General features: G+C 35.9%; 1 protein-coding gene and 1 long non-coding RNA gene across 4 annotated transcripts in view; one reads left to right on the top strand and one right to left on the bottom strand.

The window, feature by feature from the left end:
• Positions 1 to 8,018, top strand: part of rassf7a (Ras association domain family member 7a) — a 46,428-nt gene extending 38,410 nt beyond the window's left edge. For all 3 annotated transcript variants that reach the window (XM_082160493.1, XM_082160492.1, XM_082160494.1), the window contains 5 exons: positions 394 to 552; positions 1,035 to 1,897; positions 3,058 to 3,226; positions 5,013 to 5,099; positions 7,490 to 8,018. In XM_082160493.1, coding sequence (XP_082016619.1) covers positions 450 to 552; positions 1,035 to 1,897; positions 3,058 to 3,226; positions 5,013 to 5,099; positions 7,490 to 7,521 — 1,254 coding nt within the window. In that variant the 5' untranslated portion in view covers positions 394 to 449 and the 3' untranslated portion in view covers positions 7,522 to 8,018. The remainder of the gene's footprint in view (positions 1 to 393; positions 553 to 1,034; positions 1,898 to 3,057; positions 3,227 to 5,012; positions 5,100 to 7,489) is intronic.
• A 2,834-nt stretch (positions 8,019 to 10,852) lies between these two features.
• Positions 10,853 to 12,523, bottom strand: LOC309491126. Its single transcript, XR_014202919.1, has 2 exons — positions 11,876 to 12,523; positions 10,853 to 11,474 (listed from the first exon to the last, which is right to left on the bottom strand). It is a non-coding gene; the product is annotated as an uncharacterized lncRNA (long non-coding RNA).
• Between the last annotated feature and the right edge of the window lie 1,773 nt (positions 12,524 to 14,296).

Genomic DNA, 14,296 nt, shown 5'->3' with positions numbered 1-14,296 from the left:
TGCACAATTAAATAAACCAGGCTTCAGTCATATTGCACTGATAATTGGTCCATTCAGTTCGGAGGGAAACTTAGCATGTATAAAAGCTCTGAACGTGTGATGTATATAATTAATGAATACACTAATTCTTATGAATCCATGGATTCTTGTGCATTGTTTTATTAGTTGTTCTATGCATATGTATGTCACATGGATGTCTTCGGCCATTTGTATTGTATTTGTACATCTTGTACCATGGGCGTCGCTTTTTTAAGATGGCGTCAACTGTTGAATCAGACCTGCCAAGGTATCACTGAAAATGGCAATGGATTTTTGAAGTTTGTAATGTAATCTTTTTCAGACCATGAAAACATGTTGCAATAACTTGTCACTGTTGCTGTTTTGTTATTTCAGAATCCAGATATTGTCATGCATTGCTGATGTGAGCTGATCTGTGTCCTGTGTCTCTGATGGAGCTGAAAGTTTGGGTTGATGGAGTTGTACGAGTGGTTTGCGGCCTGTCGGAAGAGACGTCATGCCAAGATGTAGTCATTGCACTCGCCCAAGCCATTGGTAAGTACCTCTGAGAATGACCTTAAGGTGGTGAGGTTAGACATTCAAAGATCTGGGCTGTCTCTATAGCACGCGTTGTATTTATCGTGCAATTTATACGCGAAAATGAGATTTTACATGCATATGATACGCACTTTATGGCGTGTAATACCCACATACCTCACCCCACTAATCCTACCCAAACGTATAGTACGCACGTGCCCCACACCAAATTTTCGCGTATAAATTGCACGGTAAACATAATGCGTGCTATAGAGACGTATTTCATTAGATCTGGGTTGGCTAACCAGTAGATTGTAGGTTAGAAGCCAACAAAGTGGTGGTCAATGAGTCCTTGCCATAGTGCCCTTGAGAAAGACACTTAAAGTAACCCTAGGACAGTTCCCCCAGATCCAAGGGGGTTGTCCACATAAAAAGGGTAAAGAAAAGTAAGTAGGTGTGATGCATTTTTTGGACTCTAACCACCCCTGTGCTCTCTACAGGCCAGACAGGTCGTTACGTTCTCATTCAGAGATTGAGGGACACTGAGCGCCAACTTCTGGCCAATGAGCGCCCACTGGAGTCCCTGGCCAAACTGGGCCAACATAGCAGTGAGGTGCAGTTCTTCCTGCGGCGGACTGGTCCCAGCAGCAGTGAAGAGCAAAGTCTGCACAACCGCACCCTCCCTCACTCCAAGCCTTCCACGTCAGAACCCAAACGGGGACTACCGAAGAAATCCTTAACCTTCAACTTGGGCCCTTCCTGTTCTCCTCATACAAAAACTAAAGACTCTCGTAAAACACCCTCTCCTGAACAGAGGGCATCCCCAGTTCCTCACACAGCGTACCTTCCGGCGCCATCTAAAGAGGAGGTGTTTCGGCATGTTCTCCAGCAGCAGGAGCAGCTCCGTGCCCTTGAGTCCCAGCTGGTGGATCTGGACCGGGAATGCGAGACTTGGGACCAGACGTCTACAGAGGAGTCGTCCCTGCAGGCAGAGATGGAAGTCTTGGAAAATACCTTGTGGAAGAACCAGCAAGAGTTGGTGGACGAGGAGTTCTGGGAGGAGGAACTAAAGCTAGAGATCGAGAGGGAGCGTGGGATGAAGCGGCGGTTAGGAGAGCTGCATGCTAAACTGGATGACTGTGGGCAAAAGTTGCATGAATTCAACACTCGTGCAATACAACTTGAAAAGGACGTTCAGAGGGAAATGCTACAGGTGGACACCTTGCCCAATCAGCCCGATTCAAAAGACTCTTTGGGGGTAGTCAAGGCAGATGTTCAAAGTCGACAAAAGCAGGGGGAGGACTTGGAGGCAGAGCTTGTAGAGCTTGAGAAGGCTTTGGGGAGGGCGGAGACTCTGCTGAAGGTAAGCAGAGAGGGCGTGGCTCAAGAAAGAGGTTTATAGCTGTTGGTGGCAAAATTATGGCAGGTATTACTGTCCCCTTAGGCAAAGGGCGTACGAGCTATGAACTGAAAATCTGAAAGTGAGCAAAGGAACTCACCTTTTGAAATTATTCAGATGTTCACACTCAGAATGTATGCATTCAGTCTTTTAACCTACTTTTCTGTGCACAAAAACAAATGTTTTTATTTGGACACGCATACATTTATTTTATTTCCTGTGTATTTTATACCTTGAAAGGACAAAATAAAGGTATACACCTATTAAATGAGTTTCCTTTTCTGCTAGGCGTGTATGAATTTCACACTGTAGGTAATTATGCACCAGACATTTCAATATTTCACTATTCCAGTGACTTAAATCAAAGACTTCCAGTTCTGTGAAGATGATCTGAACTACTTCATATCGCAGTGCCACTCAAAAATCTTCCTTTATGTCTTCTTCCAAAAAGCAAGAAAATCAGCCATGACTAGCCGGATCTTACATAATCAAAATCTATTCCCATTAGATAAGTCTTGTGAAGTAAGACAAGTATGCTGCTCTGCCTCCACGACCACACAGTGAATTATCATAGTTTGCGAATAGAAACTCAGGTGATTACTTGAGTCACATACTTTGTGATTACCTTTGACTTGTCTGTATTTTAGTTTGGCTTGTCTTGTTAAACACATGAAACCTACAGCCGTAAAGGTGTCAAACAAACCCATAGAGGACAAATCCTGAGATTACTGTAAACACAGCCGAAGGGCACAAACTTACTGCCTTGGCTGTTGTTGCTGTTAAAACATGGCGTCCCCTTGTGATTGCTGGTGGAATTACAAGAAAGAAGCAAAAGAAAAGAAGCAAAGTTTTGTATTCAGACAACATTCTCAGGATTAAAACGAAAGGTTTGCATGGATTGATTAAAGGTACTACAAAATATTTTATTATAAATATAAAAAAATAATTTAATAAATACAAAAATCTAAAATGTATCCAATCTTAGGCATCTTAACAACATACTACAGTGCAGCAACTCCAAAAATGACTGAGTTTAATAATTCATCTTCATAATGATTTAAACTGTACTTGATTTTATTTGTATCAGCAGGCTGTTTGTGATGGTCTGTTCTCTCTGTGTGTAGGCAAAGCAGGAGGAAGTGGAGGAGTTGAATAAGGAGCTCAGACAGTGTAATTTACAACAGTTTATCCAGCAGGCTGGAGCCCTGCCCACCCACACTCAATCCCGCACAGACCTTAATGAATACCCAGAAGAACTGGACCTGACTCAACAACAGCAGGACAAACACAATGGTATGGCCTGCACATACACACACACTAAGGGGCTGTTTACACGACACCGTTTTCAACTTAAAACCTAAAGCGTTTTATGCGTTTTGGCCGTTCGTTTACATGACAACAGCATTTTGGGTGCCTAAAACGCAAACTTTTGAAAACGGGTTCCCTAAAGTGCACGTTTTTGAAAACGGTTTCTGTATAAACAACAAAAACACGAATCTCTGAAGACGGTGACGTCATGCACATGCGTATTACGTGTTCAGTCTATAGTGTTTCGTCGCCATCTAATGGCCTGGCAGGAGAATACAGTGTTTTTAGTCGTTTTCGCGGATCATTGTGAATGGGGATCGTTTTGACAATGTACGCGGAAAACTCAAAGGAAAAACTTCTCAATTTTAAGCATATCGTTGTCGTGTAAACGTACCCTAAATTTACTGCACGTACACATACATAATTCATCAGAGTAAATAAATTAATACTAGCGTACTGTTTACTGCATACTACCAACTAGTTGCATGCTTACATAGTACTATAGTGTGTATTCACACATATACTTGGAATTCCTAAATGATTTACTGATTTATAATGTATACAAATCAGTATACAAAATACACACTGCAGAATACTGTATCCTACAATGCAATGTGTTAATGATGTGGTAACTGGAATCACATGATCTGCCGTTTTCAACGGCTAAATTTGGAATAGCATACTACCATACTAATTTTCGCATTTCTAGTAGTGTGCTACAGTATAGCCTGCTACAGTATAGCCTGCAACATTTTAAGACTAGATGATGCTCGCTAAATTAAACATGTAACATGATGAGATTGCATACTACTATTTTAAATGTTTATTCTTGCATAATGCATACTGTTTCACATAGTATATATATTTTAAATAGTATATACTGCACAGTAGACAAGTATTTCATTCAGAACTAGGGATGCACGATTTATTGCCCACCATATCGGTATCGGCTGATATATGTTAATTTTTTATGTTATCATTATCGGCCTGATAAGAAAATGATATTCGATAAGAAGGCTGATATATTAAAGCTGATAAATAATGGATTTCCGATGGAAATCCGATAAATATTTTCCTTCAGCTGTTCGCCATGATGGTTTTGAATTGCTTGAAATATGATTGGAGTCTGTCATATAGGCTACATAAAATTATAATGAGTACGTTATAATTGTGTGCTTGGGACAAGGCTTTTTATGGTGAGACTTTTGGTTTTGTAATCGGGCTCACAAAAAATATATAAAGATTTGGATTTAGATTTATCGGCCAATATATCAGTTATCGGCTTTCAAATATAAAGAATTATTGGTTATCGGTATCAGCCAAAATGTTCATATCGGTGCATCCCTATTCTGAACATGTGAATCAGTATGCAGTATGTAATGGTAAATTGTCTCACTTTGTTGTCATATTACCCAATTATGATTGTTTATGCATGCATATGTAGTTCAAAATGTAGCATTTGGTCATCTTCTTGGATTTAAATATTAGAGTAATGTGAAAACTGATCAAGAAAAATATGTCAAGAAGGAGATTCCAAACATCTCAGCTGGAAATGGAATGGTTGCATTGTGGAAATGGTTGCATTGTGGGGATACAAGCATTTCTTTTAATGATTTTTGGCTGTACACTGCATTTCTTTTTGTTATTCCATGAATACACATAGCAAACCGCACAAATAGTACAGTACTATGGTCATTAAATGGCCAGCACAGATATATGTATTTATATGATGTTGCTGTCGTATATTTGACCCCATATTTCATTGGCACAGATTCCCCCCCTCGTCCCACTGCTAAGCAGTTCCTTGGTCACCCTCGAAACCTGCAGCACCCACTGGTGTCCAGCCTGAACCCTGAGGGTGTGTATGTGTGACAGACGCCCGCTGCTGCTTCCCTGCTCCTCAACCCCAGCGGGACAGTCCTGTCTGGTGCCTGCATGGTGCCCCCTCCCTTTAACCGCACTCTTTCCATCAACATGCCTGATTATTGTAGCACTTTAGCTGAAAGGCATTGCGTCAACTAATTTACACAACATTACAGATATATCTTCAGTCTCTCTATATTAGTATTATTAATATACAGTATATGCTGATTTTGTTTAACTACTTGGGTCTATAAATATGGATGTTACATATTACATTGCCAGTATGTAGTGCCTTTCACAAAGAAGTGTTACTATGACCTGTGTTCTTCAACACTTTAGTTTAAGGGGTAGTGGGCTGGTTTCAAATTACATCTTGACAAGCTGCTAACAACTTAAGTCTAGTTGAGATAGTTTTGCTTATGAAGATGTAATTTGACTTAAAATTCACAAACTAAAGTGTTTCTGCAGTGTTCCTTTGAGCTCTACACACCTCTCCTTTTTTACGCTCTTCTGTCCCAGTTTGGTGTCCTTACATTGTGTGGTTTTGAGCCCTGTTTCGCTGATTTATAGTGCCTCTCTCACTCTCTCTCTCTCTGTGAGTGTGTGTGTGTGTGTGTGTGTGTGTATTAAAGGGATACTTCACCTTATATATAAAAATTCAGTTTTCATTTACTTTACTTGGAGTTCCAAACCTGTATAGCTTTCTTCCATGTAACTGAATGTTTTCCCAGTGATGAGCTGGACTCAGCATTACCTGAATGTGTTTGGGGTTCCAATCCAAACCTGGAGCGACGTGTATCAGTTGAGAAGAATTAAATTTTTTAAAGGGATAATTCACCCCAAAATGAATTTACTCGCCCTCATGTCGTCCCAAACCCGTAAGACTCTCGTTCATCTTCGAAACACAAATGAAGATATTTTTTATGAAATCTGAGAGATTTCTGTCCCTCCATTGAAAGTCTATGCAGAATACCACTTTAACGGTTCAAAAAGTTTGTATTGAGCGGTTTAGTCCAAATTTTCTGGAGACACAATCACTTTATATAATAAACAGGTTTAATTTAGTCTTTTATTCACATATAGACACTCATCAACACACACATCAGTTGTGGTAAATGGAAGCTCTAGCATGTTCGCTTGACGTGCGAGAACCAATGAGGTTCATTCTCTTGTTAAGCATCACGTTTGAGCTTCTGTTTACGTTTGCTGATCAATCTTTATATGTAAATAAAAGCCTAAACTCAATCCTTTCATCATAAATGCGATCGTGTCTCTTCAGAAAACTTTGACTAAACCGCTCAATTCATATTGATTAGTTTTACGATCTCTTTAGAACTTTTTGAAGCATCAAAATGGTAGTTGCGTAGCTGTCAAGGGAGGGAAATTCTCTCAGATTTCATTTTAAATATCTTCATTTGTGCTCCAGAGATGAACGAAAGTCTCACGTGATGACAGAATTTTGATTTCTGGGTGAACTGTCCCTTTAAGAATGTACATTCTTGAACATGAACATTTCGCGAAATATCTCCTTTTGTTTTCCACGGAATAAAGAAATTCATATAGGTTTGGACATCATGAGAGTGAATAAATCAAGACAAAATCTTCAATTTTGGGTGATCTATCACTTTAACACGTCTAATGATGTGACATGTTAATATCTCTTGTCTCCTTAAACAACTATTTGTCCACAATATGTGCCGAGTGGACAATGATCCAAAACAGTCATTTTATTCATTCTGAATGTTAATACAAAGATTGTGACCAGTGTACATAAAAGAGTCATTTTGAAAGCATCACGTTTGTGGCATATGATTGTGAACGAATGGCATTTAAAAGTATTCAAAAATATAAACTATTTCCACACTATATTTTCAAACAATTACAAAGCTGGGACTTTTAAAAAGTGGAACCAGTGGCTAGCTACTTATTCTAAAGAGAAACTTTCCCATGATGACATTTTCTTTGTGCAAGAACATGTAAATGACAAGAATATCATCAGTAGATGTTTTAGCAGTGATCAGTTGTTTTTTCTGGTCTGTATCTGCTACTGTATCTGGACTGTTGGAAAGTCTCTGTGTGTATTCGCTATTTCCAAAGAACCAATGATGTCGAATTCATCCTTCCCACACATTATCAATGCCTTGTGCTATATTACATATTCATCCATAAGACTGAGTCGGTATGTTTCTGGTTTAGCGACTGCTACATACAGAGTGAAGTGAGACGTTCGGGCTTTTCTCTGGGTTTGAAGTTTCCCGCTGTGTTCTCTCGGCTGCTGTGTGCATGGGAATGTGTCTGAAACCTCCACAGATGAAGTATTTTTGTACCTATCATGGTTTCTAAACCCAACAGCCTCACTCAATGTATTTTCTATGTGTCTTGCAGTCCTGACTTCCAGGGAATCGTCTTGGCGGTAATAAACCTGAAGCACAGGGCTAAGGATGTAGAATGACTTTCTGCTTAAATTCATCTTAACTGGCATCAGTATAACAGTTCATGTTATATATATATATCCTGTATATATGAATAAATATATATATTAATGATATATTTACTACTTTTTGGTACATTTCAAAACATGTATTTACTGTAAAATATTACCAGATTTTATCTCGAGAACTTTTACTTTTGTCTATGTATTTAATAAAGACTGTGCATTGTGTCTTAGATGACTTGCGCTTGATGGTTTGTCGACGAGACTCACTTTCCATTACTGATTCACAAAGTTCAGATGTTAAGAGAAAGCAAACACAGGAAATGTTTTCTGACACTTACACTGGGTTAATAATATACATGTTATAGGCTTACATGAGTGTTCATATCGCACAACTGCAGTCTATCATGTTATTAGTTTAGAACTAAAACCATAAAAATTGGTGATTGAAATAAAATAAACTTAAACTGAAATAAAAATGTACAACAAGGTTACATTTGGTTACCATTAGTTATAACATTAACTAACAATAAACAATACTTCTAAAGCATTTATTAATCTTACTTAATGTTAATTTCAACATTTACTTATTCATTATTAAAATCAAAAGTTGTATCTGTTAATATTATCTAACGGACCTGAGCTAACACAAACAGTTGTAATTTTATAACATGAACAAATACATTTCTCATGCACTGTTAGTTAATGGATTAACTAAAGTTAACTAATAGACCTTACTGTAGAGTGTTACCAAAAAAAAACTTATTTTATTTCAGCTAATTATTCAGCTTTTCATTTTTATTTGGTTTAATTGATGTACTAAAATAACTAAAATGGAGAAGAGTAATAAAAAAATGAATAAAACAAACTTAATTTTTCTAAAACGACACTGAGAATATACAGTGGGGTCCAAAGTTTACACTTATTTATTATTATTATTATTACAAATTGTATTAAGATATTTTGAGTAAAACAATTAACATACATTTTCTGAATTTCTTGGTATTATGTGTTATTATACTTAAGCTGGCCTGACCTCCACAAATCTATATTTTTATTTAGTTATATTTTTTGTTATATTTAGGAATTATATGCTTGTATACTTATATTTTACTACAATACATTTCACATTTAATATACATAATATTTATATATTATTTCATTTATTTAAAAATTATTAATATTTTCATTGATGTTGATTTTTTTTTTTATTCTAATCATTTGGAACTGTAATAAACATTTTTTTTTTTATTACGTTCTTACATCATCACCTATTCATGTTACGTATATGGTTTGAATCTGATTTGATCAAATGTGGTTCTTGGAATTAAGTTTAGGAGACACTAATCTAAACCCAGAACTGTCCTATAGTGTATAAAAAATATATAAAGACCTATTTTTTATAAAGGAAGTCATCATTTCATTAGTCCACTAACAGGAAAAAACTCTGCACATCTTAACTTATATCACAGATCTGTTCTTCCACTTCACCACAAAGGTTTTAAATACCAAGCATGATTCAGTATAAAAAAAACTGATTTACGTGTTTGTCTGAGTTGTTCTCTTTTAGCGTGGCTGTTTTGATATCATGAATAACTATATGAAAGTGGATTATATAGATAAGATCAAGGAACCGTCAGCCATGGTGGATAAGCCTCCAATCCTCTCATGCCTGTCAGCAGGAACTATAGGATAGATACACACATACACACACATAAAGGCGTGGCTATGCTCATGAATTTACATTAATGAGAATTATATTTTTTTATTCATAATTTTTCACATTAATACACCAAGGGGGTTTAATCACAACAAAAAGGCAGGTTCAAAAGTGATTCAATCAAATCAAATCTCTAATCTGTGATGAATTCCCTTAAGTGGACCAGAGCCATTAACGGCACTAATGCAGTCCGAGACACACGAGACACAGTAATGATTTTTCAGTTACTACATTGAGTTTTTCCCCAATAATGGCCATACATTATAAAGAATTTGATTTAATGTTAGGGGGCAGGATTTACATTTTATGGAACTCAAACTCCAAAATGTAACCATTTATCTCCTAAATTTAGTCAGATTTATGTAACATAAAGTGCAGTTTGTGCTTTTCAAGACAAAGCCTGGATGTATTTTTGACCAAATTTAACATAAAAAAATGTACTTGTTAACTTAGTGTTATACCATGTTTACTCGTTTCTTTAGCACAATATCACCACAACCTTTAATATAAAAATGTGTATTCTGAAACATTAGGATTTTTAATATACTGTATATATATATATATATATATATACATACATATACTGTGTGTGTGTGTGTGTGTGTGTGTGTGTGTGTGTGTGTGTGTGTGTGTGTGTGTGTGTGTGTGTGTGTGTGTGTGTGTGTGTGTGTGTGTGTGTGTGTGTGTGTGTGTGTGTGTGTGTGTGTGTGTGTGTATATATGAAGAGTTCAGATGCAAAAGCCTCTAAGTGCCATCTGAAATTTTCTTCTAGAATGATCATTTTTATTGGAATTGGAATTGGAATTGGAAATTATTTATTTGAAACAGGGACAATGCACAAATAAACATTAAACTTGTTAAACAAGAGAATATGTCTTGGGCCAGGTTATAGCAACAATTGCTAATTTCCACCTGTAGTCCCTGGGTAGGTATGACAAATAAAAAAAAATAAAAAAAATTTAAAATAGAAATTTCACAGAATTTTGAATAAAATGATGTCCATTGAGATTACAAACAAACAATCAAGCTCGTATATTTAAGTTAAGCAATTTCACTTAAATGGCCATGAAAATAACCTATTAATTGTCATTTATTAATTCTTTATAAATTAATTCTAATTTAATATAAGGTTTACAAATCAAATTTGTTAAAAAGTATTAATCCCCCCCATGTAACTTTTAAATTAATAACTTGTTAAATTTGCGTCACACCACGTTACCCATATCTTTAGTTAAAATCTTACAACATCAATATTTTGTTGCTAAAAGCATGTTTGTATACTCAACATTAGAATTATTTTATATATTTTTTTAAACATAATATAATAATGACAACAATAAACATTGAAAAGAACATTCTTTAACAAAATCTTACTCCAAACTTTTGTAGCTAAACGCATGTTTATATTTAAAAATATATATATTTTATATTTTTAGAAATATAATATGTACGGAAACTTTAAGGTTTATATTTTTCTATATTTTATTTGATAGCCTATATTTCCATAACATTATATAGTGTCATATCATGAAAATCTCAACATATTGAAAAGGGAAAATGTCTAAACCACATACTAAACCAAAACTGAAAAGGGTGAACAAAATGAAAGTTTAATGACAAATTAATGGAAGATTATCACACTGTTTGTTAAACATGTGAATATGATTCAAAGTCGTTTCGATTGACAAATAGTGACACTCCCACAGCTACTGTAACTGGACTTGTATTACTGTACCTACAAGTTCAGAAGTTCAGAGCTGCTGGTTGCATGCAAAATATATTGGTAACATTATTATGCATAAAAACAACTTAATATAGAGATACAAGTTAAAAACTGAGCACTGAGCACATGTCTACTGTAGATCTGACTGTCTGATGCCATTCAACATTTACATTTACTGTACATTGATTATTCAGGACATGTGCTCATGGAAATCCAACACGCTTGGTTTCACGCACAGAGGATTACCAGTTGAGTTACAGGAACAAAAAGATTTGTCGAGGGCCAGTCGAGCCAAAAGTGTCCCTCCAGTGACTGTATCCGTCCAGGAGTCTCCAGTGGGACAGTCCCAGTCAGGCACACATCCAAAAGCTGGTTAGCCGCTGTCACACGCACAGTGGAGTGGAGAACAGGCGCAATGTGCGTTAGTCAGTGGCTTACCTGCTTTCAGAAATCACAAGATCTGATGGAGTCCGGAGTATATCACTGCCAATGTCTGAATAAATATAATAAATATACAGTATAACTGTACAGACGGATATGCATATACAAAATTCTCTTATAATTACATTACTATGTGATAATTCTATGAGTTATAAATAATCTAATCTATTCTTCGACCATGTGGCTTATGGATGAAACGCCTGAATATGTTAGTACATTAAGACATTTTCATTACATTCATTATAAGTCTCAATTTTTTATTTATCACTTATGATAAAATATTGATGATAATATAATATGTCAATGTATCGCTAAATATGTCTCATACAAGAACAATAAAGCTGAAATATTAAAGGATACAATTATACAAGGTTATCTGTTTATCGCATGTTCAAATAAACTGATAAAAATAATTTTGACAGACAATTAGAGCTGAAAGCCACACTTACTCACCTTAACTTCCCAATAAACCCATTAATTACTCGAAGAAGAGCAAAACCAACATTCCTTAATGGTGTCCTATCAAAACACACGCAAAGAAAATAATTTCTCAAATAAAGTATTAAATTGAAGATAGTACACTATACCAGCGGAGAAGTTCAGCTATCCCAACCCTGCCCACTCCCCTGCAACTGCAACCTGACCTGCTAATGCAAAACAGCATTTGATTGACGTGATAGTCAGCCAATAGTCGGCCGATCCCTTCATTGAGACCCCGCCTATTAAATGGAATTATCGAATTACAGCGTCAGAGGGGCGTGTATATGACCATCACTTCGTTTGGTGGATGTTCTGAGTGTTATAGCGGGGTGCGGCGCGTTCGGTTTTGCACGTCGTACTTTAGGAATGAACCATTGTCGGCGCACTTACTTTCCGCTTTTCTGTTATATTTCGAGTAATATCCACATTACACTTTGCATTTTGATTTTTGCAAGTGGACTCTGGTGTACTATTTCTCAGCTGATACAATTATATATTGCTTTTAAGTGTTTTTGAAAAAAAGAGCTCCACCCGCGTCTTGAAAGTGGTTGGACTCTGTTCGCCTGTGTATAGTAAAGCCATGAAGCTAGTGTGGATGTGCACGTACGAAGGATGCAAAGAGAGAAGGGGGGAAGAGAGAGAGAGAGAGAGAGAGAGAGAGAGAGAGAGAGAGAGAGAGAGAGAGAGAGAGAGAGAGAGAGAGAGAGAGAGAGAGAGAGAGAGAGAACGAGAGATGGCGCGAAAAGTCATTTTGAAAACTCTATTTTAGAATTGTTTTACATTTACATTAATTTACAAATAAACTAACGAATATGGATCCTGGGAGCCCCTAAAAAATAAAGGGAAAAAATTAGATAGGAAAAAGCGGGCGCTTACATTTTTTTCTGTTCTCTTGCAAATGTATTGCTTTCCTCTTGGAGAAACTTTGCATTGAAATATAGTTTTTTCTTTCCCCAACTTCAAATGTTTTGTGAATTTAGATTATTGGGGTAATGCACGGAATTTTACAAAAGAACGTAAAAGCATTTTTCATGATCTTACTGCTTGTCTAAATAAAATAAATAATGCAAATAATTGAATACTGTGACTAATATGAACGAATAAATGAATAAGGACAACAATCCTGTCAGAATTCACCAGTCAATTTGGAGACTGCATATTGATCAGCTGATGAAAAAAATATAGTGTACATTTATAAATTATGTTTTATGAAATTATAGGGAAGGCTAGAGAAGTAAACAAAATTGTAAAAAACAAACAAAAAACATACACAAACTTTATGGTGTGTGTGCGCGCCTGTCACAATTTTCCACATTTGAAAGTTCAATCCATGAATATAGCTGCAATATCTTCATATCTCAGCTGCTTTTTAAGACCTTCATGCCATCTATGTTGTTAGGGTCTATAGGCCAACGCAAAATGTAGGGCTGACAGCCTGACACCATAAAATATCCATGATGGAGAATATACTAAAACACGCACAAAAGAATGAAAGGCTTAAACAATAATACTTAATACACACTAAGCATGCTTATGCACACACATTTTGTTGCAGATATAGATATTTAAAATAAATGATATGTAACAAAAGGCTTACTGTAAATCTCTTCTGTATAACACCATTTTCAGGTTTCACATTAATCATTATGTGGCACAATTGTCAAAACAGAGCTCAGTACAAATGAAGTGATAAACTGACAAAATGTGATTTTAAGTGTTATAAGTGTTTTTATAAGGTCTACATATGAATGCAAAAGCAAAACCTGTGAAAAGAACTTTTAGTAAGTAGAATGAAAAAATTATGATTATAACCAGCAGATGGCAACAGAGGACAACACATTGGCTGACTTTCATTTTGAAAGTGTTGGTTTCTAACAGTAATCTCAAAGCAAATACATTTTAAAACAGACACACACACACACACACACACACACACACACACACACACACACACACACACACACACACACACACACACACACAAAGACAAATATCTTTTCAATGTTATCAGGATGTGTAATTGTAAAAATATATTTTTATGGTTCATAAGTATTTCACAAATTTCTTCGTGAACAAATTATATAAAACAGTATTACCAGAAAAAAAGAAAAAAAAATGGTTTTAAGCATTTGTTTATCAGCCAATGCTGGAAACTCAGAGAAAGATTAAATAAAAAAAACTCTAGGGGACAACAGTAGCATTACAGCCTCATTTTTCAGTTGAAATAATTGAGCATCAGAATTCCTTCAAAAATGACCTGTTCTCCAGTTTATACTTTGTGCATACAAAATGTAACTCACAATGGGCAATACCAGATATGTATAAAATTTGTATCTGCCAAACAGTTTAATCGATCATTAAAGTGTCGATTATTAAAGTGTTTGGACAAACGGC

The sequence above is a fragment of the Leuciscus leuciscus genome (genome assembly GCF_965113295.1).
Source record: "Leuciscus leuciscus genome assembly, chromosome: 25".
In the NCBI taxonomy this organism is placed as follows: Eukaryota; Metazoa; Chordata; class Actinopteri; order Cypriniformes; family Leuciscidae; genus Leuciscus; species Leuciscus leuciscus.
The sequence above is the reverse complement of the archived record's forward strand: the minus strand, read 5'-3'. Positions and strand labels throughout refer to the sequence as shown.